The 27,558-nt window shown below is 46.0% G+C and overlaps 1 protein-coding gene across 5 annotated transcripts in view; it reads left to right on the top strand.

Annotated features, from left to right (window-relative positions):
• The window catches only part of Tet3 (tet methylcytosine dioxygenase 3), a 100,116-nt gene extending 72,792 nt beyond the window's left edge, over window positions 1-27,324 (top strand). For all 5 annotated transcript variants that reach the window (XM_078028996.1, XM_078028995.1, XM_040271259.2 and 2 more), the window contains 7 exons: window positions 4,903-4,996; window positions 10,524-10,732; window positions 11,979-12,129; window positions 14,003-14,092; window positions 14,595-14,732; window positions 18,661-18,997; window positions 19,619-27,324. In XM_078028996.1, the coding sequence (XP_077885122.1) occupies window positions 4,903-4,996; window positions 10,524-10,732; window positions 11,979-12,129; window positions 14,003-14,092; window positions 14,595-14,732; window positions 18,661-18,997; window positions 19,619-21,402 (2,803 nt within the window). In that variant the 3' untranslated portion in view covers window positions 21,403-27,324. The remainder of the gene's footprint in view (window positions 1-4,902; window positions 4,997-10,523; window positions 10,733-11,978; window positions 12,130-14,002; window positions 14,093-14,594; window positions 14,733-18,660; window positions 18,998-19,618) is intronic.
• The last annotated feature ends 234 nt before the right edge of the window (window positions 27,325-27,558 follow it).

Below are 27,558 nucleotides of genomic sequence, written 5' to 3'. Positions count from 1 at the left end.
TTACCTTGTGTACTTGTGCACTGATTGCAGTTTCAATAACAAGCATGAGCATTTTAAGTGAAAACAGAGGTGACGTGAACCTGAGCATATGTTTGCTCACACATATACAGCAGTTTTTGTGGAAGACTTGAGCAGCTTAGAGTTTCCACAGGTTTGGGAACCAGGTTTTATCTGAGCAGGGGAGCCAAATGAGTCCTGTTTGGCATAGTAGGGAACATGATTTTGAGCTGAATTTCTGTAAGGAGAGATGGATGGAAGTCTGTGATCTGCTGTGGTTACTGTTAATTTCTTACATCATCTGGAAACATTTATATTCAAAGTAGATCAAAGACCTAATTGGTAAATTCCAGCCCGATGTGAAGGGCACTTCTGAGCCCATGAGAGCACAACAGATTTAAAATCGTGTGTATTGTGCATGCTTGCTTCCTGTGCCCACAGGCACGCATGCTACAGTTTCTATATTGGAATAAACATCATTTGACCAGTGGGTTTTTTTATATTTATTTTTTAGTTGTAGCTGGACACAATACCTTTATTTATTTGTTTTTATGTGGTGCTGAGGATCGACCCCAGGGCCTCGCCTCGCATATGCTAGGTGAGCGCTCCACCACTGAGCCACGACTCCAGCCCTTGGCCAGTGGTTTTTTTGTAAGGAATCTCAACATTATCCTTTGCCGAAGGGTAGAGAAATCTACAAGTTTGATCCAATATGGGTATTTGTTTTTTGCTTTGGCTTTTTTGGGGGGGCCTAGGGGGTACCACTTTTGTGAGATTTCCAGGTAGTTCCCTAAATAACTTCTAATTATGGAAGAGTACATTTCAAAAATGGATTAAGAGAGAGAGAGAAAAAAGTTGAGATTTGTATATTTATTTGTATATTTATTTTTCCCTCTTTGTTTTAAAAGTAACAGCCAACTGTAGATTGTTCAGAATCTGATCCAAGGGAGGAATTCCTCTTAAGACCAGGAATACTTGTCTTTTTCCTCAGCAATTGGTTTATTTTTATCTTAAGGACCTTGTCAATCATGTAACGGATTGCATTTCCATCTTTATGTTGGCTGCTAGTAAGCTTAGAGCCAGATTTTTGTACCCCCACCACTAGGAGGAATGTGATGTCCCTCCTTTGGCCATAGGACCTATTCAGGTTGCTCCTGAGTCCTTTTGATATTACCCTAAAGAGTCTCCAAATGTTTTGATTCTTCTTCATATGACAAGATGTTCCAGACTCATCTCAAAAGTACTTGTAAAACCCCACTGATTGTATTTTCTGTACCAAGTAGCTGTTCTTTTCATCACCTATTATTTTTATCTTAGAGGAATGTTATTAAGATCCTTCTGGAACAAGGGAGGGGAATAAATGAATGATTCCCTGACTGGGGCCAAGTTTATGAATCGTCTTTGTCCTCTCTCTAGAGTTGTTTTCCCTCCACCCTTTCTCTGCAGAACCTTTGTTGTCAGGCATTGGCCAAAGTCAGGGAGGAGAAATAAACTGAAATCAAAGAGATGATGCTGTTAGTTTCTCTGTTACAGATTTGGAGAAAGGAGAGGGCAGTTGAAAGCAAATCCTTAAAATATCTCAATTTATTTATGGGCTTTATACCTCCTGGGTACCCAGGTCCTCATTGTCATAGATAATTGGAGTCAGTTGTCAAACTCAGATCTGAGAATGGTACGTTGCCCAGAGCCTTGTATGTTCTATCTGGGAAAGGGATTCCCTGCAGCCTAGTTCATTAAATGCTTGTTCTAGAAATGAAGAACCAACACTATGCTAGAGAGTCCTCTGAGCTTTGGAGGAACTGATCTCATTAGTGGGGTAGAGCTGACCCTGAAGAAATACAGCATTAGAACAGTGGTTCTTCAGCTTGTGCAGGCATCAGAAGCTCCTGAGGGCTTTGGAAAGCACATTTCACTGGGCCCCACTGAGTTTCTGACCTAGCAGGTCTGGGATGTGATATAAAAGCCTACTTCCCATTCCTACCAAGTTCCTAGGTGATGCCAATGCGGCTGGTCCTGGGACTACCCTTGGAGAACCACTGGCTAAGATTATTAGTTTCTCTTTAGAATAAGGTTCAGCCTGTCCTTTTGGCTTAGTTTATGGTCTGGGAGTTTATGTAGTAGAAGGGATGTTCCATGCTAGGACAGAAAGTGAGATGTTTAAGAAGAAAGAGTGAAGTAAGAGTTGATTGGTTGTATTTAAACACAAAGAGACACTCAATTCTGTTTTTATTTTATGTATTTAAAGAAGTGTAACTGTTCAGGCAGTGCTGGGTCTTTTTATTTGATCTCTAATATGAAGCTTGCTGCAGGATGCATTTCTCACAGGGGTGGTGGGGAGGACCTAGGTGGAAAGCCAGCATCCGTGTCCTTGGCTCGCCCTCCTGTGAGGAACATGATAGTCCTACATTTTAGAGAGGTTAGTGTGGTCACCTCGAGCTGTTCTCCCAACAGAGATCCCCAGGACACACAGAGGCCCAGACCCTAAACTTGTGGGCGGCTTCCTGATAAATGCTAGTTCAACTGAAAGTTGTTCAGGAGCCAAACAAAAGCAGCACTGTGTGCGATTTCTAACTCATGATCCAGATCACACTATAGAAATTCTCAGTGTCCTGATTATCAGAGCCTTCAAATTCTAATGCTGTAATGACCAGAAGCATTCCTCACCCCTTCACTAAGACCTCAGTAGACAACATGAAACTCAGAAACCTTCAGTTAGCATTAAAAAACATCAACAACAACACCTTTTTGAATTATGAAAATGAAAGAAGACCCTTAAAAAGTATAAGTACAGAGTGAATAAAACCCTCCAGCAGTTATTCTTCCCAGAATAAACTTTAAAGGTTTGATGTTTACCTTTTCATCTTTCTAAGCATTTTCAAAAATATACATACATACACAGAGAAATTTTGAGCCAAATGGGATCATTTCCACCCACTGTTGTACCACTGGGCCCCAACCCCAGGCACTGCATTTATGTGGTTATTTTGAGGTTGTTGGTCCTAGAAGTGGAGGAGAGGATATTTAAAAAGTGGTATTTTAATCACTATGATAACATTATGCTTTATTAAATAGTATATTAAAATGTTTGCTCAAACTGAATTCATTACAGAAATACAAGAAAAGTGTGATTTAGGTAATTATAAAACAGGTTGGAGTTGTAGTTCTGTGGTAGAGCTTACTTAGCATGTGTGAGGCAATGAGTTCGATCCTCAGCACCACATTAAAAAAAAAGAAAAAAAAGAAAGAAAAAGAAGAGCATACCAGTCAGCTTCAGTAGCACACACCTGTAATCCCAGTGGCTCAGTAGGCTGAGGCAGGAGAATTGTGAGTTCAGAGCCACCCTTAGCAATTTAGCGAGGCCTGAAGCAACTCAGCGAGACCCTGTCTCTAAATAAAATATAAAAAGGGTTGGGGATGGAGCTCAGTGGTTAAGTATCCCTGGACTCAATCCCTGGTACAAAAAAAAAAAAAAAAAACCAAAAACAAAAAAACATGTTAATTGATCAAAGAAAAAAACTAGCCATCTGTCTCCTTAGATGTTAAAACTGTGTTGGATAAGAGTTAAATGATTCTTAGAGTTAAAAATTCTTAAGAGATCTTTAGTAGGACTCTTCAAAGCAAGGAGTCTTTCCCAGCACCAGCTAACTTCATGTTCAGTAATAAATTACAAGAAACATTTTTGTTGAAGTGGAAAAATATGCAAAGGTGTCGGGGCACATCTGTAATCCCAGCAACTTGGGAGGCTGAGGCTGGAGGACCACAAATTTGAGATCAGAAGCAACTTAGTGAGACACTGTCTCAAAATAAAAAGGAACTGGGAAAGTAGCTCAGTGGCAAAGTGTTCCTGGATTCACTCTCCAGTACCAAAAAAAACAAAAACAAAAACATGGCTGTTGGCGTGTCAGAAACATGAGGTCAGAGAGACAGAGATTGGAATAGAGGCATCGAGAGTAGAAAGGAAGAGGTGGCAAGTGACCATTATCTGCAGATGATATATTTTTCCTGAAATTAAAATGAGATGGTTCAGTAAGATGAACCACCACTGCTCCCCTATGCGCTGTTTACCAAGCCTAGGAGGTAGGAGCAATTTTCATCTCCATCTTACAGATAAGAAAACTGAGATTTAGAGAAGTCAGTAATTAGTCATTATAGATGTAGAAAGTGGTGGGACAGGCATTCAAACCCAGTCTGTCTGACTTCCCAGGCTGTAGGTGAACCACCGTTTCTCCCATATAGTTGTGTGAACTTGGATGAGTCACTTCAGCTCTGGGGCCAACTATGATCTTGTCACCTCTGAACATGATATAATTGATTAGATGGTCTCAGAGACCTGCAGCTCTGCAGAACTGTGTGTGTGGACCAGGGCAGTGGGTGTGTGCGAGAACCAGATGCATTTACTGTCCAGGGGAACCTGAAAGCCAGTGTGTGTGTTTGGAAGGGTCACTTCCCCAGAAGTCAGTTGGCGTGGCTAAAAGAGAAAAGCAAGATTGTTTCCCCATTTATTTTCTTTTGCGCATTGGATTTATAAATCACTAATTCTGAGGTGGCTAAGCTAACAAGACAGAATACAAGCGTCTGTGTTGAGCCTTTGGTTTCAGGACCCCTCTTGGAGGCTCACAGGTAATAATCAAGTACAATACTACTTGACTATCCCTCTGCCCTTGGACAGAGATGGGCCACATGGACAAGAGCAAAGAAGAAGCAGGTGAACCAAAGCCTGGGAACCTGGAGGTAGCCACTGTGTCTCCAGAGCCTCGAAGCATTGAATAACGTTCAAACCTCTCTCCCCTCTCATGCCCCAACAGTAACCAGAAAGCCACACTGAAGCTCCTGGGGGCCTGCCTTCTTACCATGAGGTGTTTGGCATTCCACTGAGCTAATGGTGGCCTCTGTCTTCTTCTCTAGGTATGGAGAGAAGGGGAAAGCCATCCGGATCGAGAAGGTCATCTACACGGGAAAGGAGGGGAAGAGCTCTCGGGGCTGCCCCATTGCAAAGTGGGTGAGTGTTGAGTCCCTGTAGCCAAACTGTTCCTTGCTCTCCTCACCCCCTCAACCATTAAGAGCAGCTTCCCCGCTGGGCAGGGGATGTAGGAAACAGGTATGTTGACCATTGGGGGAACTCTGGAGCCAGTGGTTAGGGTCATTTTTCTCCAGCATCAGCTGTTTGTCTTCATGTTGTCTAAATGCCAGCTCCTGGCATCTGGGCTGAGAACTGTTGAACATTACCCTTGGTTCATATGGTCTTTGGTTCAGTGCTACAGGGTAGGAAAAAGGGAGCTGGAATAGCTGTCATTACCCAATGCCGGGCCCCACTGGGGACTCTTCGATTCCTCTGCCCTCTCTGTGTACCCTGGAGTGGCCAGTACTCCTATCTCTCGCTGGAAACTGAAGACTGGTCTGCTGTGACCCAACCTGAGGGACAAGGCTGGACCTCTGAGCAGGGTCATGACCAGCCTTGCAACCGCCCGACTTCTGAGCTGCTGTTTCCTTCCAGGAAGCCTGGGTGTCTCAGCAGGGAGAATGTCACCAATTGAGACCCCAGTTAACTAAAGCAAAATTCTCCTGGTCTTGCCATGGTTGTCCACAGGGAGATATGTCAATAGCAGAGCATCTGTTTCTGCAGAACAAGTCCCCAGGAGCTGCAGCAAGGCTCTTCTAGTCTTGTGAGCTCAGCTGGGGGCTTAGTAAGGGTGTATGTGAAAAATGCTCAGTTTTGTGTGGAAGCTATTTATACTTAGAGACAAGCAAAATAAAGCCACGGAGACATGAATAATAGAGGTTTAATATGAGAGGCAGATATGGTGCTATAGGAGTTCAGGGATAAGGACCTAGAGTGGCAGAAGGAGTGTTCAGGCTAGGTTTTCCCAAAAGTGGACACGCATGGAGCCATTGGTATTGGCCCATGTTTGGGCTGGGGAGCAGGTTAGAAGCATTCCCAGGCAAGAGGATCAGGTAGGCAAAGGCGGAAAGGCTGGGTGGACAACACATGACTGAGAGAGGGAGGTTGGTAGAATGACCTTGGTCAGCTTTTGTTCATCTGCACACATGCCTGTTATAACTGTCATGTGCCCCAGGCCCCTGCATCTTTGCATTTAATGAAAATCAAAGGAGTCTGAACTTCCAACTACCACATACCTATTTTTAGTCACTATTGTAGAAGTATATGCAACAAAATAATCTGGAACTACTTAGCACATTCACAGGTATGAGAAACATGTTGTCCCCATCTTCCTGAGAGCTGGTTGTTGCAGTGGGAGGTCTGATGTGGCTGATCCAAGGTGAAGGTTCTCTTTCAATAAAACCCATCCATGAAATTTCATCAGCCATAGACAGTTGCACGTTTCTCTTGCTAATTCAACTGATTGTTGAGCAATTCCAACATTTTAGGGAGGAAAGCCTCAGGTCACAGGTAGAGGGAGGGATTTTTCCAGCTTCAAAAAAGTTGTCATGTTAAAGATGACAGCTGGCTATGTGGATATTCCTTGTGTGTGTATGTGGGGAGATGCCAGGGATTAAACTCAGAGGCACTTGGCCATTGAGCCACATCCCCAGCCCTATTTTGTATTTTATTTAGAAACAAGATCTCACTTGAGTTGCTTAGGGCCTCACTTTTGCCGAGGCTATCTTTGAACTCTCAATCCTCCTGCCTCAACCTGCTGAGCCACTGGGATTACAGGCCTGCTATGTGAATATTCTTGAAGGAGAGAATGTGCACTTCTAGAACCTGGAATGGATGGTAGAGCATTAGTTCCTGACCAAGCTTGTATGGCTCTGCCAAGAATTAGGAAGAGGGAGGTACAAAAAAAGAAAAAAAAAAACCCTCCATCCTCATTACTTTGGTCTTCATGGAGATCTCCAAGCTCTGGTGGACAGTGTAGGGAATACATAGTGAGTATTCCCAGAGTTAGGGAAATTCCCATCTGTGGAGTGAAGATAAAAGGAAAGAAAATTATTTCTTATGGGTAGAGCATGTGGGTGTTAAGGCACATTGCGAGTGTGCAGAAAATGTGTTGAATGATCTGAGAACACAATGGGTCAATCCAGGGAGTCCTTGAGTAACCTCTGCTCTTGTTCTTTTTGTTTCATTCTTTTTTTTTTTTTTTTTTGCAATACTGGGAACTGAACCCAGGGAACAACTCTACCTCTGAGCTACATCCCAGTCCTTTTTATTGATTTTTTTTTTCTTTTGGTTCCAGGGATTGAATCCAAGGGTTCTTAACCACTGAGCCACATCCCCAGCCCTTTTTATTTTTTTTTTATTTTAAAACAGAGTGTTCTAGGTTGTTTATGGCTTTGAACCTTCGATCCTCTTGCCTCAGCCTCCGAAGTTGCTGGGATTACAGGCATGCACCACCACACCTGGCTTATTGTTTATTTTGGGACAGAATCTCACTAAGTTGCATAGGCTTCCCTTGAACTTGTGATCCTTCTGCCTCAGCCCCTGAATTGCTGAGATTATAGGCATGTGCCACAATGCCCAACTGTAAGGTCTGATTTTAAGATATCCTATACCAAATATGGAAGATGCCAAACCTGAGAAGGAGGGAGTGCCCAGGGAGCATTCAAAGGCTCAGAATAAACACAAGCACACAGTGAGGACAGCAGACAGTTTTGATAGAAGAACCACAGAGATGCTGGTTGAGCAGGATAAAGCTAGTGGAGATCAGAAGGCAGGTATCTGAAGTCCCATCAGGCATAGTGGAGCAGACTTGACTCGGGAAACCCCAGGAAATGAAATGAAGACCCCCCCTCTAGGAGGGGACACTTTGCTTTCTGCTGGGTGTTACACTGCTCTTGGTTCAGTTCTTAGGGATTGCCTGCCTAGAAACGAAGTGAGATATTCATGATGTTTTCATAGAATGTGAACCACCACTTTATAGTGCTCAGTGTTTGTGTGTTCATGTCTTCAATTCACCTTTGACTTTTACACTTTTGTGCATTTCATCCTGCTGGGTTTCATCATGGGAGTGTGGGCAGGGAGCAGCTCCTCTTTTTTTGCTTTTTTAGTTTTTTGACCATATCCATAGACCTGTGAGGATGTGTCCAGGGAAAGCTGTCTACTTGTGCTAAGACATTTGTGTGTTTGCCATTGAGGAATCCAGAATGACACAGCTTCCATCACAGCTTTGGCTGCTTGGGTCTTGCTGTATGCTCTGAGTACATGACCCATGAATGTGATTAGCCTGTGTGGTGCCCAGGTAGTGAGCAGAGGTTGACCATAGTGCCTCACAAATCCTTGTCACAGGGACCACTGTCATATTAGTTTCTACAGAAGCATGTTGATGCCCATGATATTCCTCAACTCATTCTGCAGAAAGCCAGGTAACTACACAGGAAGTTCGAACACAGTATGTGACTTAGTATCTTATTCATGTGTTACTGGTTTCCAAAATACAATTTAAAAAATAAACATAATTGATGCTTCAGTAGGGAGGAACCATTATTTCCTTGCCTCAAAGCAAGAACTGGACAGAGATGTATTTTATTCAGCATGCAAAGTATCCCCTAAAAGTTTGAAGGAAATTGTGGTACATGCTACAACATGGATGAACCTTGAGGACATTGCACTTGGTGAGACAAGTCAGTCACAAAAGGACAGATTTTGCTTGGCTTCACTTTTATGAGGTACCTAGAGGAGTCAAATTCATAGAGTGGAGCAAATGGAATAGTGCTTGGCAAGGTCTATCAGGTGGGGAAAACAGTTATTGTTTGAATAGTTTCAGTTTTGCAAGGTGAAAAGGTTCTGGAGATGGTGATGGTTTGGATATACCCAATTCCACTAAAGTGCACGCACACTTAATGTGGTATATTTTTATGTATATATTACCATGACAAAAAAGTTGAATGTGGTATCCACGTTTTAAAAGAATCACATAAAATTGTAAATTTTCATCTTTTTTCCTGCGATAAAGTATCAGAAGAATTGGCTATGCTAGGCCAGGATCCCCCAACTGCAGGCAATTAATGGAGCCGAAACCTTGTTTCCCCCTTTTGATCACCAGATGCCTTCATACTGCCATGGTCCCATCACTCCCTGGCCTTGCATCAGGCCCACTTTCCTTGTTAGTGTTATCTGCTTGGCTACCCCTTTCTTCATCTCCTGCCTGGGCATACTGGTGACCATGGCCATCTGCAGCCCAGACATCGACCTCTAGACCTGCAGGCCTGGTGGAAATAACCCCTGAGGTCTTCCCAAGTAGCTTGACCTCTGAGAACTCCCAGTTGACATGCCATTCAGCACCACTACTGCTGCCTCTTAAGCCACAAAACTTGGAAGTCACTTGAAGTATTTCCCTGTCCGTCAGCCCCCATAGTCCCAAACTTTTCTCCCCATTAGATCCACTCCTTTGCTGGTTTCCTTCCTGGTTGCTATAGTTCAGGACTGTGTGTATTTTTGCTTTGTTACATTGGTGCCACTTAGCTCCCCTCTATCTGCCTTCATTCCACCCCTGTTTACAGGCCCTCTACCTTATATCTCTTCACAGAACTGCTTGGGACCCTTTGGGGAAATTCAGCCACCTTGTTCCCCAGCTCCCAGGATGCTTTGCCCTGATGCATCTTTTTGTGTGTGGAGGGAGGAGATGAAAAAACCTGGATGAGGAACAGCTGAATCCTGCGTTGCAGAGTAGTGTGATGCCCAGGGCCCTTGCTTTTAAATTTTTTAACAGCTTGTTTTGAGTATTTTGGGTATTCTCCCCAATTCCCTCCCTACTCCCCCTTCCCCTACCCCTGATAACCTGTAATCTGTTTTCTGTCTCTGTGGATCTGACTATTCTAGGCACCTTATTTTAGCAGAACCCTGCCATGTTCATCCTCTGGTATCTGGCTTATTTCTCTTAGCTGAGTGTTTTCAGGGTTTATCCATGTTTGTAGCAGGTGTCAGAATTTCATTCCTTTTTATAGCTGAATAATATTCTATTGTACATATATGCCATACTTTGTTTATCCATTCATCTACTGATAGAGACTTGAATTGTTTCCTCCTTTGACTGTTGTCTGTGTGCTGCATTGAACATTTGTGTGCAAATATCTGCCTGAGTTGCTGCCCCTGATTCCCCAGCATGTAGTCCAAGGCGTAGAATTGCTGGATCATATACTAATTCTGTTTTTAGCTTTTTGAGGGACAATGATCTGTTTTCCACCCTGCTAATCCTCTTGCTTTTAACTAAAAACACGGGCATGCTGTATTTTCACTAGAAATGTTTTAGGACAATGTAAAAATTTCTGTGTCTTAGAATTTTATCTATGTCTTTTTACTTCAAGGCCTATGTAAGTCATCAGTATCTTAAACTACAAGGTCTAAGATACTGTAGTGATCGTTCATTCTACTCCTAAAAGACTTTTTGTGTGGTTTATGCCCCAATTTTAATAATCTCTTAGCCTGTGGGGTTGCTACTGCCACATTGTGACATTCATGGGTCTGTACCTTAAAGACGCTATGTGACAAGGAGGGATTTGTGGCACCGCGTGGAGAGATTTCACTGTTAAACTCCCACAGTTTACAGTGTGGCCTCACATCCCCACAGGTGATCCGCAGGCACACACTGGAAGAGAAGCTGCTCTGCCTGGTGCGGCACCGGGCGGGCCACCACTGCCAGAACGCCGTGATTGTCATCCTCATCTTGGCCTGGGAGGGCATCCCCCGCAGCCTCGGAGACACCCTGTACCAGGAGCTCACTGACACTCTGCGGAAATATGGGAACCCCACCAGCCGAAGATGTGGCCTCAACGATGAGTACGTGGCAGTAGGACAGGCTCAGGGTGCCAAGGTCCCCTGTAGGGCTCAGGGCATCAGGTGCAGGGATTCTGGACAACCCTGGGCAAGCTTGCATCCTCCTTGGGTGGTGTTGTCCTGCAGAGTTGGGACCAGGGTTGAGAAATGCTTCCGCACAGATCCCGGCTCTGGGGAGGCTGTTGACTTGGCTCAGTTTCACTGTTAAAATCCAGATCGGCACTGAGGCGCTAAGGATGTGAACAGTGTGAAAAAAGTATGTGCCCCATAAACATAAATATTTTACAAAACCTGCCTTTGTTTTGGATTTCCTCATTTTTGTTTTTGTTTTCTATTAAGTATATTTATTTTCAGTAAGATTCATCCTTTCAGGTATATAATTGGGAGACTTTTGATAAATATTTACAGTCATGCAGCTGCCACCACCACAATCGAGATAGAGATCAGTTCCACCACTTCCCTAAACTCCCTGTGCTGATAAAACGCCCCTTTATCAGTATCCCTTTTCACATCCCTTGGCAACCACCGATCTTGTTTCCTGACCCTGCAGGTTTACCTTTGTGGGAATGTCACCTACCAGGATCATATGGAGTGCAGCCTGCTGAGCCTGGCTATGCACTGAGCGTGGTGTTTTTGAGGGTTGTCCAGTTGACATGTGTCAGTGGTTTGTTCCTTTTTATTCCACTGAGGGGTCTTTCACTGTATGGATGTATCACAGTTTATCCATTCCACAGTTGAGGGGCATTTGGGTTGTTTCCACATTTTATTAAGAGTTGAATTTTTATATCAACATTCTTTAGTTTCAAAGCTTTTCAGCTGGGTTATAGGGAGGGTGTATATATATGATGTAGACCCTAGGGTTGGGCATGTTCCAACCCTGGGGTCCACGTCATTCCCTGCTTGGGGGTCTACATTGGGGCTGGTCAGGATGTTAGAGTTAAAGCCAAGTGTAAGCCATACTGGGCCTTTATTAATTCATCCTCCTACCTTAACCCACATGCTTCTCCTAACAACAGACTCCAGGTTAGCTTTTCATGCTCAGGTGGGGGCAGACCGGGCTGCTGAGAGCTGGTCATCTGCTTAAAGAAATTTGAGAAAGGACTTGAGGGGGGGCAGGGAAGGATGAGTCCAAGTCACTGGGAGGCTAGTAGATGCCAGGCCTCAGCAGGGACTTCCCTCATGGGAGGAAAAAGATTCCAGAGCAAATTGGTATTGCATCTCTATGCCTATTTTGTGATATATGTTGCAGCCGGACCTGCGCTTGCCAAGGCAAAGACCCCAACACCTGTGGTGCCTCCTTCTCCTTTGGCTGTTCCTGGAGCATGTACTTCAATGGCTGCAAATACGCCCGAAGCAAGACACCTCGCAAGTTCCGCCTGGCAGGGGACAATCCCAAGGAGGTGAGCAGAGCTGTGTAGGGAGCACAGGGACCCTTCCCCTTTCTCACCTGGAGGAGGGGGGGCATGAGTAGGACTCACAGACCACAACAAAGCAGGCTTAAGCCTTCTGAGCCATCACTTCACCTCTGCCTCCTTCCCTCTTGCCTGAGCTCCTGAGCGGGCAGGTACTGAGTCACTCTGCTGAAATCCAGGTACAGTGTCTTGATCCCAGTCTTAACCTTCCAGCTCCTCATGCTGGAGTACGGACATCCATTTGGGCACCTCTTCTCTGCACTACAGCTCATATGAACTTGTGTTTTCCAACTTCCAACATAAGGAAGCAACTTTAAAGCATTAAAAGCAAAAGGAAGCATTTTCAAAAAAAAAAAAAAAAAAAAACCTGTCTCTTAGACTATTTTGTTTGTTAGCTTACAATAGTTTAACTTGGTACAGACTTTTAAGAGAGGATCCATCCTTTCCCTGAAGCGGCAAATGCAGTTGCTTTGGTGAATGGAGGTGCCTCAGGGCCACCAAGACCTAAGAATTCCCAGGAATGGAAAGACTGGTTCAGTCTCTTAAAATACTTCCCCCATGCTGTCAGTCATCATTTCCTGGTACTTTTCTTTTTTCAGTACTGGGGATTGAACCCAAGGGCACTCAACCACTGAGCCACATCCCCAGCCTTTTTTTGTATTTTTTATTTAGAAACAGGGTTTCACTGAGTTGTTTAGGGCCTTGCTAAGTTGCTGAGGCTGGGTTTGAACTCTCAATCCTCCTGCCTCAGCCTTCCCAGTCCCTGGGATTACAGGTGTGCGCCACCATGCCTGGCCAGATACTGCGCTGAGCTCCTCACAGGTACCTCAGTTAATTTCAGATATCGCCCCCCTCAATAATGTGGGCACTGTTACCTCACTTTACAGAGAGGCAGAGGCCTTGCTGAAGGTCTTCTGGCTTATGGTGAAGGCAAAATTCAGTCCTCGGCCTGTTTCTCCAGATCTCATGGGCCTTTTCTCTATGTTTCACTGGCTTCAGGCCCACTATATAAGTGGCAATGTCTGGTAGCAGCCAAGGAGGCGACCAGGCCATCCTACTGGATGGAGAGATGAGCCATTGTCTTGATTTCCATTTCTAATCCTGTGTGTATACTTCTTTCTCTCTTCCCTCTTCCTCCTGCTTCTTCATAGGTTCTTTGTGCCAGTGCTGAAGGCCTTGTAAAAGCCACTGATAGTCTGACTTTCTTCTCTATGAGGACCAGAGGGACATCTCTGAATGTTACTAGGTGACCACTACTTTGTCTAGAGTGGTACCATCCAGTGGAACTTTCTCTGATGATGAGAGGGCAGGAGTTGCTGGGCATTTGAAATGTGGCTAGTGCCCCTGAGGGACTGAATTTGTACTTAGGTGGTATGGGTTTAGCAGTCAGAACCTGGGAGTTCATCTGAACACCTGGCTCATAACAGACTGTAGGCTAGGCTGGCCATGGATTTTCTAGCACAGAATCCTGTCTGCTCTGCCTTCCTGTCTCTCACATGATTAAGAAGTTCTCTACCTGTTGCTCACAATTTTTCTATGCCCGTGTTATCACATCTTTGACTCGGGTTGTTCAGCACTGAAAACGAGAACGTGTATTGTGTGTCCTGGGCTGAACTGGGCAGTAGCATAGTAGTCAAGATGACTGGACCTTCTTCTGGCAGTGGCTTTTCTTGGTGTAAGCCTCAGTGCCCCCAGCTTTAAGGTGGACATGGCAAAGGGAATACAACAAAATTTCACTTGCACCTGACTTTCCACCTTGCCAGATACACCTGGCTGTGGTTCTGGATGGTGACTCATTCCTAGCACACAGTTTGCCATGCAGGGCCACTCTGGATATGTATGACTGCTCTTCTTTCCACAGGAAGAAGTGCTACGGAAGAGTTTCCAGGACCTGGCCACTGAAGTCGCTCCCCTGTACAAACGGCTGGCGCCTCAGGCCTATCAGAACCAGGTACTAGGGCCTGCCTTTCTCTGCCCACAAACCATCCACATCTCTTCCCACCCTGGGCTCCCTAAAGTTGGAAAATAGGAGTGGGCTCCTTTGTAGAGCCCAGCCCAGAAGTAAAGAGGTGATACAGTTCTTTGATAAATCCTTTTTATATCAAGCTAACTGCATTACACACCATCTCTACAGAACCCCTAGTATTTGTCCCCCTCCCAGTTGTCCTCTGTCACCTCTAGTCTGTTTTCCACTGCTGAGGACTGAGCTCTTCCTAGAACCTGCACCTCCCAGATGAGGCAGGGGTACTGGAGATAATCTGGGAGGGAACCATTTCTACAGGGATTGGAAAGTAACTTTTAGGAACTGGGGCCTCTCAGCCAGTCCAAGTTGAAGCCAGCTGTGATCCTTAACCTCCCTTCCTCTAAGACCTTGAGGTTCCTCAGGTGCAGAATCAGGATCTAACTCACGTCTGGGTCCCATGGGCAGCTCACTCTCCTTGATATTCACACAGGTTACCAATGAGGAAATAGCGATCGACTGCCGCCTGGGGCTGAAGGAAGGGCGGCCCTTCTCGGGGGTCACAGCCTGCATGGACTTCTGTGCCCACGCCCACAAGGACCAGCATAACCTCTACAATGGGTGTACTGTGGTAAGGAAGCCTGTGTTCTGCGACAGCCCCACCTGCCTAGCTGTGGACTCTGCAGAAAGTAGGCCCAGGGTCAGGAGGGACAAGGAGGCAGTATTTTGAGAATTCTGGGTGATGTCTGGCCAGACTGCCTGCTCCTGCTGCTTCTCTGAGAAAACCCATAATGACAGGCAGGCGGAGTGTGTGGGCTCTGTGTCTGAGGTGGATACTGTAGGATGCAGTACCTTGGACACCTGGAGTCCCTCATCATCTAAAATGGGGTTCCAGGTCTCTGTGGACCCTTGGATATAATTCCAGACAACCCCTTGATTCATTAATTAAGCAATTGTTTATTGAGTGTCAACTCTGTTCCTAAGTACTGTCTAGATGGTGGGGAATAAAATGGACAGAGTCCCCTCCCAAGTATGTGATACTCTGGTAGCAGTAAAAGCTGAGGGAGAAGTAAATAGTGTGAGGGACAAAGGGACGGGAGACACTTGAGCAACTGGAAGTATATTGGTGCCACTTAATGAGAAGTAGAATAAGAGGGGAAGACCAGGTTTGGGGTAGAAAATCAAAAATTTGTTTTGAGATATCTACTAGATGCACAGAAGAAGCAGTCAGAGGAGAGGGCCTGGTGCTGGCAGAGCTCTGAAGCTGAATGGCTCTCCAGGGGCATATTTGTAGATGAAGAAGGGAAGAGGCTCAGGTGGGGAATCCCCCTCAAAGAGATGGCACCGGTGCTGTGCTACGCTCTTTAGCTAGGTCCTGTGCAGGCAGGGTTCCTGGGTGGCTGTGGAAGAGGCAAGGGAGCTCCCAGATTCTGACTATACTTCTTGGCCATGTGAGGTGGCCCCATCTGAGGATTTCATTCCTCCACCCTGTCTCCTGTCTCTGTGCCTCAGATTTATAAGCAAGATGAGGCAGGCACCTGTCTACACCCTAGTGTGAGGGTTTCTAGTTAATCTCTCCATCCTCTTCTGTGACTTGCTATTCCTAACTTAGGGATAACTCAGATTTTGTGTCCGTGTAGATGGCTTTACGTCCATGCTTGCTGAGGCTGTGGGTATGGCTCTGCTGTCACTTATTTCACCAGCCCCTATGGATGGACCATAGGTACTTTCAGAGTTTCTCATCTATAAGCTACAAGGAGGATTCAGCCTCACGCAGCTTTGTGCAACCATGTGGTAGTCTCTTTGAGGTCCCCAGGGAGGAACGTTTACTTGTACAGGCTTGGAGAGCATCTGTTCTGCCTACTGGCAGCACTGGACTTTATCAGTCTTTTAGTCTTTGCCTCCCCCAGTGGCCAACATACAGTCTCACTTTGATTTGTTGTCTTTTCTACTGAAGAGGTTGAACATCTTTCTCTATTTTTCTTGCCCATTTCAGCTTTGTGAATATTGCACTTATGTCCTTTACTACTTATTTTTAAAATCAGGATTGCCATTCGTTTGTCATTTGTTAGGTGTCTTTTATGTGCTAGGACAGAAACTTTGCTTCTATCTCTGTCTCACCCTTTCATTTTACCTTCTTCCTGTTTATAACATTGGATCAAGCTAGAATTTGAAGCCAAAGGAGAAAGTCAGAATGAAAGGATTTATAAAACTGACCCTGAAAAGTGTAATGTTTCTGTTCAATAAATAAAACTGAAATAAAATGAAATGATACAAAAATGAAAAGGCAAATATAAAATGGATAACTGGAATTATCTTTTGAGTTAAAAAAAGTAGGACCTCCCAGGTACAGTCAAGCTTGATGGTTATCCCAATATCTTGGGAGGCTGAGATACAGGAGGATCTCAAGTTTGAGACCAGCCTCAGCAGCTTTGTGAGATCCTCAGCAATTAGCAAGACCCTGTCTCAAAATTTAAAAATAGGGTATAGCTCAGAGGTAGAGCTGTGTTCAGAAAATAAAAGTAGGTCCTAGGACAGCAGGGATATATAACATGAGCTCATTTGTGTCAACGTGTTTAACTGCACATGTGCACACTCATTCAGCTGTCTGAACAATCATCAGAATGCCCACAATGACCAACAGTGCACAGAGCTCAACTGCAGTAGCATTTGTGATAAAGGAATGATAGCATGAACATACAGAGATGACTATATGGGGCTGCAGCTGTACTTCAGTGGTAGAGCACTTGCCTAGCATATGTGAGGCACTGAGTTCAATCCTTAGCACCACATAAAAATAAATAAATCAAGGTATTATGTTCATCTACAACTAAAAAACAAATATTTTTTAAAAAGAAGACTGTATGGAACAATGAATAATATAGAATAAAATTTGGCAAAAGGTATAAGATGCACAAAAGAAGGAAAACAATTCTACAGAGTTGTACAACTTTATTTTAATCGGGTATCATGAGACACGAGGCCTGGGGTTGTAGCTCAGTGGCAAAGAACTTGCCTCCTGCACCTGTGATGCACTTGGTTTGATCATTAGCACAACATAAAAATAAACAAAATATAGGCATGAAAAAAAAGACACATGAAGTGACTGTCATCAAGGAAGAAATTCATACAGATCCCTAGAGTCAGAAGACATGGCATACCATAGGGTAGAGGTAGTACCAGGATAGTGAGGAGCTGGGGGAAATTTAGCCAGAGCCTTTATTGTGGTTTCCACAGGAAGGAATAGCAAGGCAGAGGTAGGTATGTGGAGTCTGTTCGGGTTTGGATAATTTCAGCAGGCTTTGGACTATGCAGGTGGTCCATTGTTGTTTGGGACCTGGCTGTAGGGCGATTTAGAGTGGAGAATGTTGGCTTGCTATGTGAGTTTGATGAAGGAGGTGGTTGGGGGATGTGGGCTCTTGAATTGTTTGGTTCTGTATCAAAGGCTTATTCTCAGGGAGTCATGTGCTATCTCCGGGAATTAGCTAGCTCTGGGAGGGGCCAGATCTCCAGGATCAAGGCCTCAAATACCAGCATCAAGAATACAAAAAATAAGAAAATACAAAAGGAGAGACTAAACTGGGGGGAGGGGAGGAAAACAAGCCTCACTGGGAAATGTAAACCAACAATAAGATACATTTTAATGAACAAAATGTTTTTAAAGAGAGTAAAGACGAAATTATCAGCAAAAATGTGAAAAAGAATTGAAACTCACATTCTGTTAGTGTGAGTAAAACAATAATTTTGGAGGGCATTTTGGCTGCATGTGGTTGGTGGGCTTCATGGCATTTATTCTAAGGAGTTAAGTTTTTTAGAAAATACTAAAAGGAGACTTTGAAAAAAAATTGTTATGTAGGAAAAAATTAGAAACAAGTTGAAATGTTTGATAATGAGGGATTAGTTAAGTAACATTGGTACCATAGTCATATGTATCATGTATGATATATCATACAGGGATGAATATTTAATGCATAATATTCATACTAGGTTAAGAAAGGGACTTATTAATATGTAGTGTATCCCTATTTAATTATCAAAAAGTAATTATGTGCATGTGTATGCACAGATGACCCAAGTGTTTGCAATGATTGTTTCTGGGGAGTGAGATTATGGAGATAGTTTTTAACAAAAAAGGAAAAGTGTCTCACGAGCAAAAGGAACTTGAATGTTCAAGACAGGGGCTGGAAGATCCAGGCTCAGCCAGGTGCAGTGGCAGCAATGCTGGGCCCAAGGCAGAGCAGGTTTCCTGTTCTTGGCCCAGCTCCTTGCCAGCTCTGACCCTGTGCCACATCAGGGGCATGTGAGGTGACATGAACAGATCCGCTTTGAAAGCTGAGGTGCAGGCTATAATGTTGGCAGTACTGGTACTGTATGGACCAAGATGCTTTTTAGAAACTCTGGGAAGCAGCAGAGAGTGGTAGGGTTGGGTGGGTGGCATTTGGATTGCATGGGGATGCTTACACATCCCCCTGGAGTCTGAGGAAAGGTCATCTGGGGATTTAGACCTTCCCTGGCACTTGGTTCCCAACCCCATGTCTTTCTCTCCCCGTGTGGGTCAGGTCTGTACCCTGACCAAGGAAGACAATCGCTGTGTGGGCCAGATTCCCGAGGACGAGCAGCTGCACGTGCTCCCTCTGTACAAGATGGCCAGCACAGATGAGTTTGGCAGTGAGGAGAACCAGAATGCCAAGGTGGGCAGCGGGGCCATCCAGGTGCTCACTGCCTTCCCCCGCGAGGTCCGGCGCCTCCCTGAGCCTGCCAAGTCTTGCCGCCAACGGCAGCTGGAAGCCAGGAGGGCAGCAGCTGAAAAGAAGAAGATTCAGAAGGAGAAGCTGAGCACCCCCGAGAAGATCAAGCAGGAGGCCCTGGAGCTGGCTGGGGTTCCCACTGACACAGGTGTGTGGAGAGGGCACTGTCAGGGCTGGCCTGGGCCCCTTCCTGGAGGGCCTCACCCTCCACCCCCATTCCTGCATCATGCTAGCAACTAGACAGAGAGTCTTGGGCCTCTGCTTAGTTGGGTCAGTAGCAAAGTTACCTGAGAGGAGGCCCCTGGGGAGGGAAGTGCAGAGAGGGCTGGTTATCTCCAGGGAACAGCTTGGTGGATGGGAGCATTTGGCTTCTGTCGCATGCTCACACATCCCCCTGGAGTCTGAGGAAAGGTGCATTGCCCTAGGGCTTGTGGGCATGCTACTGCAGAGGGTTGTGGGCACTTGGGTTCTTGTGTCTGGCGACCCTGATCCAGCATTGGAAGTGGTGATTTGATGAAGACTCAGGGAGTTCACTGGGGTAGAATGAGGACTGCAAGCCACCTCCTGGAACCCACAGTGGGGCTGGGGCCTGTGCTCGGGGGCATCCAGGTCCTGAATTGGGTAAGTCTCAGAATCTCACCTGTCCTGTCTTTCCCACCTGAAACAGGACTCGGGGAAGGAGGGAGACCCCTCCCCCTGTCCTCCGTCCCGGCCTTGCCAGGCTGCGGTGTTCTTGGCTCTTTCCCACCTTGCCCTCTGTTCTCCCCAGGCCTGTCTCTGAAGGGTGGATTGTCCCAGCAAAGCCTAAAGCCCTCCCTCAAGGTGGAGCCACAGAACCACTTCAGCTCCTTCAAGTACAGCGGCAACTCTGTGGTGGAGAGCTACTCGGTGCTGGGCAACTGCCGGCCCTCCGACCCCTACAGCATGAACAGCGTGTACTCCTACCACTCCTACTATGCACAGCCCAGCCTGACCTCCGTCAACGGGTTCCACTCCAAGTACGCTCTTCCCTCATTCAGTTACTATGGCTTTCCACCCAGCAACCCTGTCTTCCCCTCCCAGTTCCTGGGTCCTGGCACCTGGGGGCACAGTGGCAGCAGCAGCAGTTTTGAGAAGAAGCCAGATCTCCATGCTCTGCACAACAGCCTGAGCCCAGCCTACGGTGGTGCTGAGTTTGCCGAGCTACCTGGCCAGGCTGTTCCCACAGACACCCACCACCCCACTCCTCACCACCAGCAGCCTACTTACCCAGGCCCCAAGGAGTATCTGCTTCCCAAGGCTCCCCAGCTCCACCCAGCATCCAGGGACGCTTCTCCCTTTGCTCAGAGCTCCAACTGCTATAACAGATCCATCAAGCAAGAGCCGGTAGACCCACTGGCTCAGGCCGAATCTGTAACCAGGGATCCTGGTAAGCTGGGCAAAACACCTTTGCCTGAGGCATCTCAGAATGGGGGACCCAATCACCTATGGGGACAATACTCAGGAGGCCCAACCATGTCTCCCAAGAGGACTAACAGTGTGAGTGGCAGCTGGGGCGTGTTCCCTCCAGGGGAGAGTCCTGCCGTCCCCGACAAGCTTAGTTCTTTTGGGACCAGCTGCCTGACACCTTCGCACTTCCCAGACGGCCAGTGGGGGCTGTTTGCTAGCGATGGGCAGCAGTCGGCTCCGCATCCTGGAGGACGGCTGCGAGGCAAACCGTGGAGTCCTTGTAAGTTTGGGAATAACACCTCAGCCTTGACTGGACCTGGCCTGACTGAGAAGCCATGGGGGGTGGGGACAGGTGATTTCAGCTCTGCCCTGAAAGGTGGTGCCGGGTTCCAAGACAAGTTGTGGAACCCCGTGAAAGGGGAGGAGGGAAGGATCCCCAACCCCGGGGCGAGCCAGCTGGACAAAGCCTGGCAGGCCTTTGGCATGCCTCTGGGCTCCAGTGATAAGCTGTTTGGGGCCCTGAAGTCGGAGGAGAAGCTATGGGACCCCTTCAGCCTGGAGGAGGGAACAGCTGAGGAGACCCCTAGCAAGGGAGCTGTGAAGGAGGAGAAGGGTGGTGCTGGCGTGGAGGAGGAAGAGGAGGAAGAGCTGTGGTCAGACAGCGAACACAACTTCCTAGACGAGAACATCGGCGGCGTGGCCGTGGCCCCCGCCCATGGCTCCATCCTCATCGAGTGTGCCCGGCGGGAGCTGCACGCCACCACCCCACTCAAGAAGCCCAACCGCTGCCACCCCACCCGCATCTCGCTGGTCTTTTACCAGCACAAGAACCTCAACCAGCCCAACCACGGGCTGGCCCTCTGGGAAGCCAAGATGAAGCAGCTGGCGGAGCGCGCGCGGGCCCGGCAGGAGGAGGCCGCCCGACTGGGCCTGGGCCAGCAGGAGGCCAAGCTCTATGGCAAGAAGCGCAAGTGGGGGGGTGCCATGGTCCCTGAGCCCCAGCACAAGGAGAAGAAGGGGGCTGTCCCCACCCGGCAGGCACTGGCCGTGCCCACAGACTCAGCGGTCACCGTGTCCTCTTACGCCTACACGAAGGTCACTGGCCCCTACAGCCGCTGGATCTAGGTGCCAGGGAGCCAGCGTACCTCAGCGTCGGGCCTGGCCCGAGCTGCCTCTGGTGCTTTTGCCCTCACACCGGGGGCGGGTTGGGGGTGCAGAAGTCTTTCTATCTATACATACATATATGGATATGCCTATCATATATATGTATTTATGGTCCAAACCTCAGAACTGACCCGCCCCTCCCTCTCCCCCACGTCCCCAGCACTTTGAAGAAGAAACTACGGCTGTCGGGTGATTTTTTCCGTGATCTTAATATTTATATCTCCACGTTGTTTTATTTTTCCCCTTGTTTGGGGGGCTTTTATTTTGTTTTTAAAACTCTATCCTTGTATATCACAATAATGGAAAGAAAGTTTATAGTGTCCTTTCACAAAGGAGTAGTTTTAAATTCCATTTAAAATGTGTATTTATTGGATTTTTTTAAAGCGACAATAGTAATGGTAATGGAGGGCAGGAAAGGCCCACAGTGCTCGCTCCTGCCCGGCGAGCCCGGCCTCTTGGGAGCTGACAGGTTCTCAGTCATCTGCCCCTCGTGAGCCAAGTGCAGCGTGTAGCCAGCCCCCCAGTTCATTCATCCCTCCCCACGGGCAGGGAGCCCTTGGGACAGCCTCGTCCTCTCTGGCAGGATGGGGAAAGCTGTAGAAAACCATCTGGGGCCCCTTTCCAGTTGGCGGCAGGGCAGGGGCACCCCAGGCCCAGCCCCAGAGACCCTGGTGTCAATTTTCCCAGAAACCAGGATGGAAGTAGACAGCTTCAAGCTTGCTAGTCTCCACACTGAATCCTGTCTGTCCGTTATTTACCAAGTCATCATGTCATGGTTTGCTAGGCAGCACCTCATGCTGGAGCTGGAGTTGAGAGGCTCCCAGGAGTCCTCTCCACCACTTAATAAGCCAATGAATACTGGGCTGAAGGAATTTGTCTTAATGGCAGTTTTTCAGAATCGCCCTAAAGTCTATGCTGATGCTGCAAAAGGGCTACTGTTCTAAAAACAAGTTGAATCCAAGCAGTGGAGAGCCAGCATGGCTCTGCGCATGGTGCTGGGCTGTGCAGAACCAGGTGCTCTAGTATTGTGCTGGAACTTTCTTGACTCTTGGGCAGGTTGTGTCCTATGGGAGCTCAGCAAACCAGTGTAACAGCAGTTACCACATCTGTCCTTACTCTTGGATCTCCACATTGGACAATGGTGCATGCCCCAGTCCACCCCCCCTCCATGCTCTGCGGGGGTGAGGCCTCCACTTAATTTTAAAGTGCAAGAGTCAAACATTTTCAACAGGTTGCTATGATTTTCCTCCCTCATTGGTGCCAGTTCTTCATTTTCTCCATTTTTCTTTTTTTCCTTCCTCCTCTCTCTACCCCGTTGTAACACACCCGTTCTAAAATTCTGGTGCATTTGTTCAGTTCTTTGAAATGAGAATGTGGTGCTTAATTTTAGTGACATTGTTAAGAGAGGTTGGGTCTGACAGGTGGAAGTAGCCCTCATCTATGGCAAGTCACACTTGTTGGAGTGTTCGTTTTTCCTGTGGTATTAGCAGAGATGATCTCAAGCTACCCACATGGATGTGTGTGGCGAGTGAAGGGTGTCGTCAGGACATGGTCAGGGGTAGGGGGATGTGGCCACATGGTGAATGACAGCCAAGCCCTGAAATAAACATCAGATATTTATTAAGCAGTTTTATTCAGATGTAGGTCTTCATAAGTCAAGTTTAACAATCAGATGACAATGCGAAAGGCAAGCTCCTGAGCTTCCAGGTGCCTTGTGGAAGAGCTGAGAACCGGCCCGCCAGGTGTTCACTGTAGCCCTTGGGAAGCACCGGTGGAGAGTCGCTGTGAGACGTCCTGAGCATTTGTGTGGTCTGGTTTTAATTGTAAATAGTGAAAGATTTTTTTAAGCACTTTTGCCTAGATTTAAACAGCAACTTGAAAAAAAAAAAGTACGTTTTAACATGTAATTGTGGGAGAAATTGTAAATAGTAGCTGAATATTTAACGTGCTTTGTCTATCCTCCACTTTTACCATATTCTGTAAAGTTGCATTTATTTTACAGGACAAAAATGAAATATTATTGCTTTTGAAATAAATACCCAAGAGCTTATCAGGATTTAGAATTATTCAGAACTCAGATTTATAGGAAAACCTCTGACCTTCAGTTTGACAAGCTAAAGGAAGCAGAGTCTTTAATGAGCATGCTAATTTTCTAGTTTTGAGGAAAAGTTGGGTCCTTTAAATGCTATTTTGCTTATCGCATCAGTACTTTTATGCAGGTCTCATTTGACTCCGTGCTTAGGTAGATGCGGGGGTGCCTTGAAAACTTCATTTTAAATGATCTTAAGCAAGAAATATGATATTTTACGAAACATTTGGAGAATGTGACCGTCTGTATGACCCGTGGAAGCCCCAGGTTGGCTGTTGGTTTGGAAGGTCCCGAGTGTAACCCAGGTGATTTCTGATACTTGGCATGTGTGGATCTCTCTGATGTATGTTAAATATACTCTTCCCCTCGTCACCCTTTGGTAGCAAAGCCATTAGATGAAAGGAGAAAACAATACAAGCTAAAAGCATGTGACATCTGTCCCCAGCCCACACAGCCTTGGGTCATAAGCCTCCTGGCTAGGAGCTGAGAGGCTGGCAAGAGGCAGTCTCCATGGGACACTCCCATTGCCCTCCAAGCGTGTTCTGAGAGTTAGGTGGTGCTGTTGCCGCGCTCAAGCCCATTGCTGATCTTTACACACTACATGTATAACCTACCTCAAATCTCAGTCATTGAAATTAGCATGCTTTAGACATATATTTTAAAAGTAACTATGCACAGCTCTTTATCCCCCCTTGCTGCTGAAGGCTTCTTAAAGAGAAAAATCAAATTTTTATTTTTTACTGGCACTATCATTTTTTTAAGTCCTAAAGATGATTGACATTTTTATCATGAGAAGAAAAAATAAAGCCATTGCAACTAAAGAACCTAACAGCATGACCAAGTTTTAAGAATGATAATATAGCAACAGAAAATGATGGAGTCTTACTGTCATCTCCCCAGTGTGCCCCATCCATGGACACCATCCACATGCAGCGCAAATGTTCGGTTCCTTTTTTTTGCTTTGATGCGTTTTTCCCTTCCTGTTGCATGCAAGGGAAGTACTTGCAAAGTTCTATGCTAAGAGATTTTTTTTTTTTTAAAGAAAAATCACTTTGCAGCAGGTTCTTATAAAATAACTGGTGCTAGCTCAAGAAATCATCGTCTTGCCATTGGCAAGCTTGATTAAAGGTGTTGTGTGGATTTGGGGGGGTTTTGTTTTGGGTCTGGCTTTTAGCAGGTCCTAAGTTCCCCATACCCCCAGCTTCCTGGGTGCTGCTTTGCCTTCTTGCTGAGCTGACGATGGTGTGCATGGAAAGGGATGCTACCTGTCCCCTCTGGCCCTTCCACCTGCCTCTTTTGAAAACAGTAGTTTGCAGAGCAAGGGATTTTTAAAGTGCTAATGCAAGGAAAGAAGTAGCAGAGCTTAATTGCTTTGTATCAGACAGCAGCAGATGTGTGAGGATGGTTGATGATGAGTAGACGTGACCTGGCTTCACTGAGAGATACCCAGCCAGACTTTCCTCTTGAAGTTTAACCACCATGAGATCGCAAACCAAGGCAAAGCTGGTGGAAAACTCTGATATATCCCTGACGTGCCTCAACCAATATCTCTTTTCCTTTTGTTACTGAAGTGTGTTTTATGGACTAGGAAGCATTTTTATGAATTGAAATAGACTAAATAAAATGGTGCTATGGTGTTTTAATGTGACTGTCCCTGATCCTGTCTTGCTGAGGTGCTATCAACGTTCTGAAACCACAACCAACCAAAAACAAGGTGGGCTCCAGTCTCTCTCGGCTTTTTTCCCCTCCCCCTCCTCGTTTGGTGCTGTCTTCTTAGACCTCTGTTTACCATGCTGTAATCTGCTCTGAGCAGATTTTGTGTTTTGTTTTATGGTTCTTCCCTTGGTGGCCAAACTAACGCAAGGTGAGAAAGCAGCTCGCTCCCTTGCTGAGGGTGGTGATGGGCCTGTCTGGCTCAGCTGGTGCTTTGGTTTCATGCCTGTCTTCTCAGGCCTGATGAGGAAGAACATGGGGAGGGCTTGGGAGTGATACGTTTGAGGAAAGGGAGTCAGATACTCCTGCCTCTCCCAGCATGGCAGGCGTCCTCAGAGTCAGGGCCGCACGTTTTCCTCCTATGGCCCAGGGTGCTAAGCAGATTTCCTGGGAGTCTCGAAGGGGCACACTGAGGGGTCCAGAGGGAGCTCCTTCCTCTTCTGACACCAGCTGGGGCCACAGTAGACAAGGAGTTCTTTCCTTTGCTCTTCTCAGTCTGCCCCAGCGTGGCTTCTGTTGCCGTCATGTTCAGACTACAGGCAGGAGCTTTCTTTGTCCCTCAATGCCACTGAGGCTGCTTTTTAGTTGGTGCTAAATTTCTCCTTGGGTCCACAGAAGTTGATATTTTAGAACTCAACAGGAAGCTCCATTTTGCATCATCCACTGTCACAATTTTTTTTTAAAATACCTCAAAAACAGGACATCATGACAACTTCAGTAGATTCCATGAGGGTCTGAGACCTGCAGGTTGTCCATTTGATGATATGCTTGACCTTGAAGAATCTGGGGTCATTTTGTTTTTTCATTCTTTGGCAGTTAAGATGGCAGAACGCCTAAAGGAAGGAGCGTGGTCAGCTTTTTTTTTGTTTCCTTTAAGTTTTGCTTTAGATTAAAATGTGAATCTCCTATGCCCATCTCATCATGCTTTCTCAGTCATCGTTGCTGTCATTTGAAATGACTCCTTCAAAACCTAGCTTCATTAGCCAGCTGCCTCTGCTGTAGTACATGGCCAGCTTCATCATACCCTGGACCAAAATGACATCGAGGTGCATATCCCAGCATAGGTTATACAGTCCCCCGCACACACGTGCGTCGTTTTTTCCTGGAACATGGGGCCCTTCTGGTGTGCCCAGCCCTTCTGCAGAGCTGCCGGCAAGAGCAAAGCAATAGGCTTCTCCCCTGAGCAGAGACCTCAGCGCAGAAATGCCAGGTCTAAAGTTGAGTTTTGCCTAAGAATCAGTGAGCTATTTGGCCTACTTCCTCCTACGCTTCTATTCTGATATCAGGGATGCTTTTTGTAGTGGTATTGTTTGTGCTCTCCTCGTTTTGACTACCCGTCGTCGTTCAGGGGAACTCATCACTCTTCACATGGGGACTTAAAATACCAATTGGCTCATTTGAACGTTACAAATTTCCTCCCTTCCAGTACCTTTCCTTTTTTCTTTTGAGGGGAAAAGGGGAGAAAAACAGGAGTGATGTCATTTCTTTTTCATGTATTAAAGAAACAAGGACAGGTCGTCTTGTGGCATATTATTAACACGTTAGACTTAATCTAGAGCCCTTGTAGCTTTCTGATGTGTTTTATTTCTTATCTCTTTGAATTCCTGTTTGGTTACTTGGCTTCCAATGGAGGTGAACTTAACAACCATACTTGAATATTCCGTCTTGACTTTGTAAACTGTGGCTACTTGAAATGAAGTTTATCTGGGGTTGATGGATGAATGGTAGATTTTTGCTATGTCTCAAGGCAATAGGATGTGTATTAAACTGTAGATATTCTTAGTACAGTAAATTTATGCTGATAATTTTATTTTGTATAATTTTTACCTTTTTGTTAATATTTTTTTCCTTCCACTTTATTGGTTTGCCTCCTGAGCTACCCCTCCTTACTCTCCCTTCTCCCCCAGTGTTTCAGTAAATTTAATTTAGGGTGCCTAGAAATTGCAAGTATGTATCCTTTTTTGATTTGTATTTTATTATAATTTACACAAACAACTGGGTTTGTGAACTGTATTACTCCTGGTATCTTTAAAATATTGTGGGTGTTTTAATAAATTTTATATTTATTTTTTGCACTCAAATTCATTGTGGATCCTTTCTTTCCTCCTTGAACCAGGATTTAATTTTGACCCTTATGGTACCCTGTAACCTCACCCTTTCAGCCTGTGTTGTAGATGCACAAATGAAGTCCTTGTTGCTCACAGGGACAAAGACTGTCCTTGTCCACTGTGCACCCAGATAAATAAAGCCATGTTCAAAGACTGCTGTTAAATCTGGATATGAGATGGCCTTTCCCACATCTATTTCTCCTATTT

This window comes from Ictidomys tridecemlineatus, chromosome 12 (assembly GCF_052094955.1).
Source record: "Ictidomys tridecemlineatus isolate mIctTri1 chromosome 12, mIctTri1.hap1, whole genome shotgun sequence".
NCBI classification, from domain to species: domain Eukaryota; kingdom Metazoa; phylum Chordata; class Mammalia; order Rodentia; family Sciuridae; genus Ictidomys; species Ictidomys tridecemlineatus.
The sequence above is the reverse complement of the archived record's forward strand: the minus strand, read 5'-3'. Positions and strand labels throughout refer to the sequence as shown.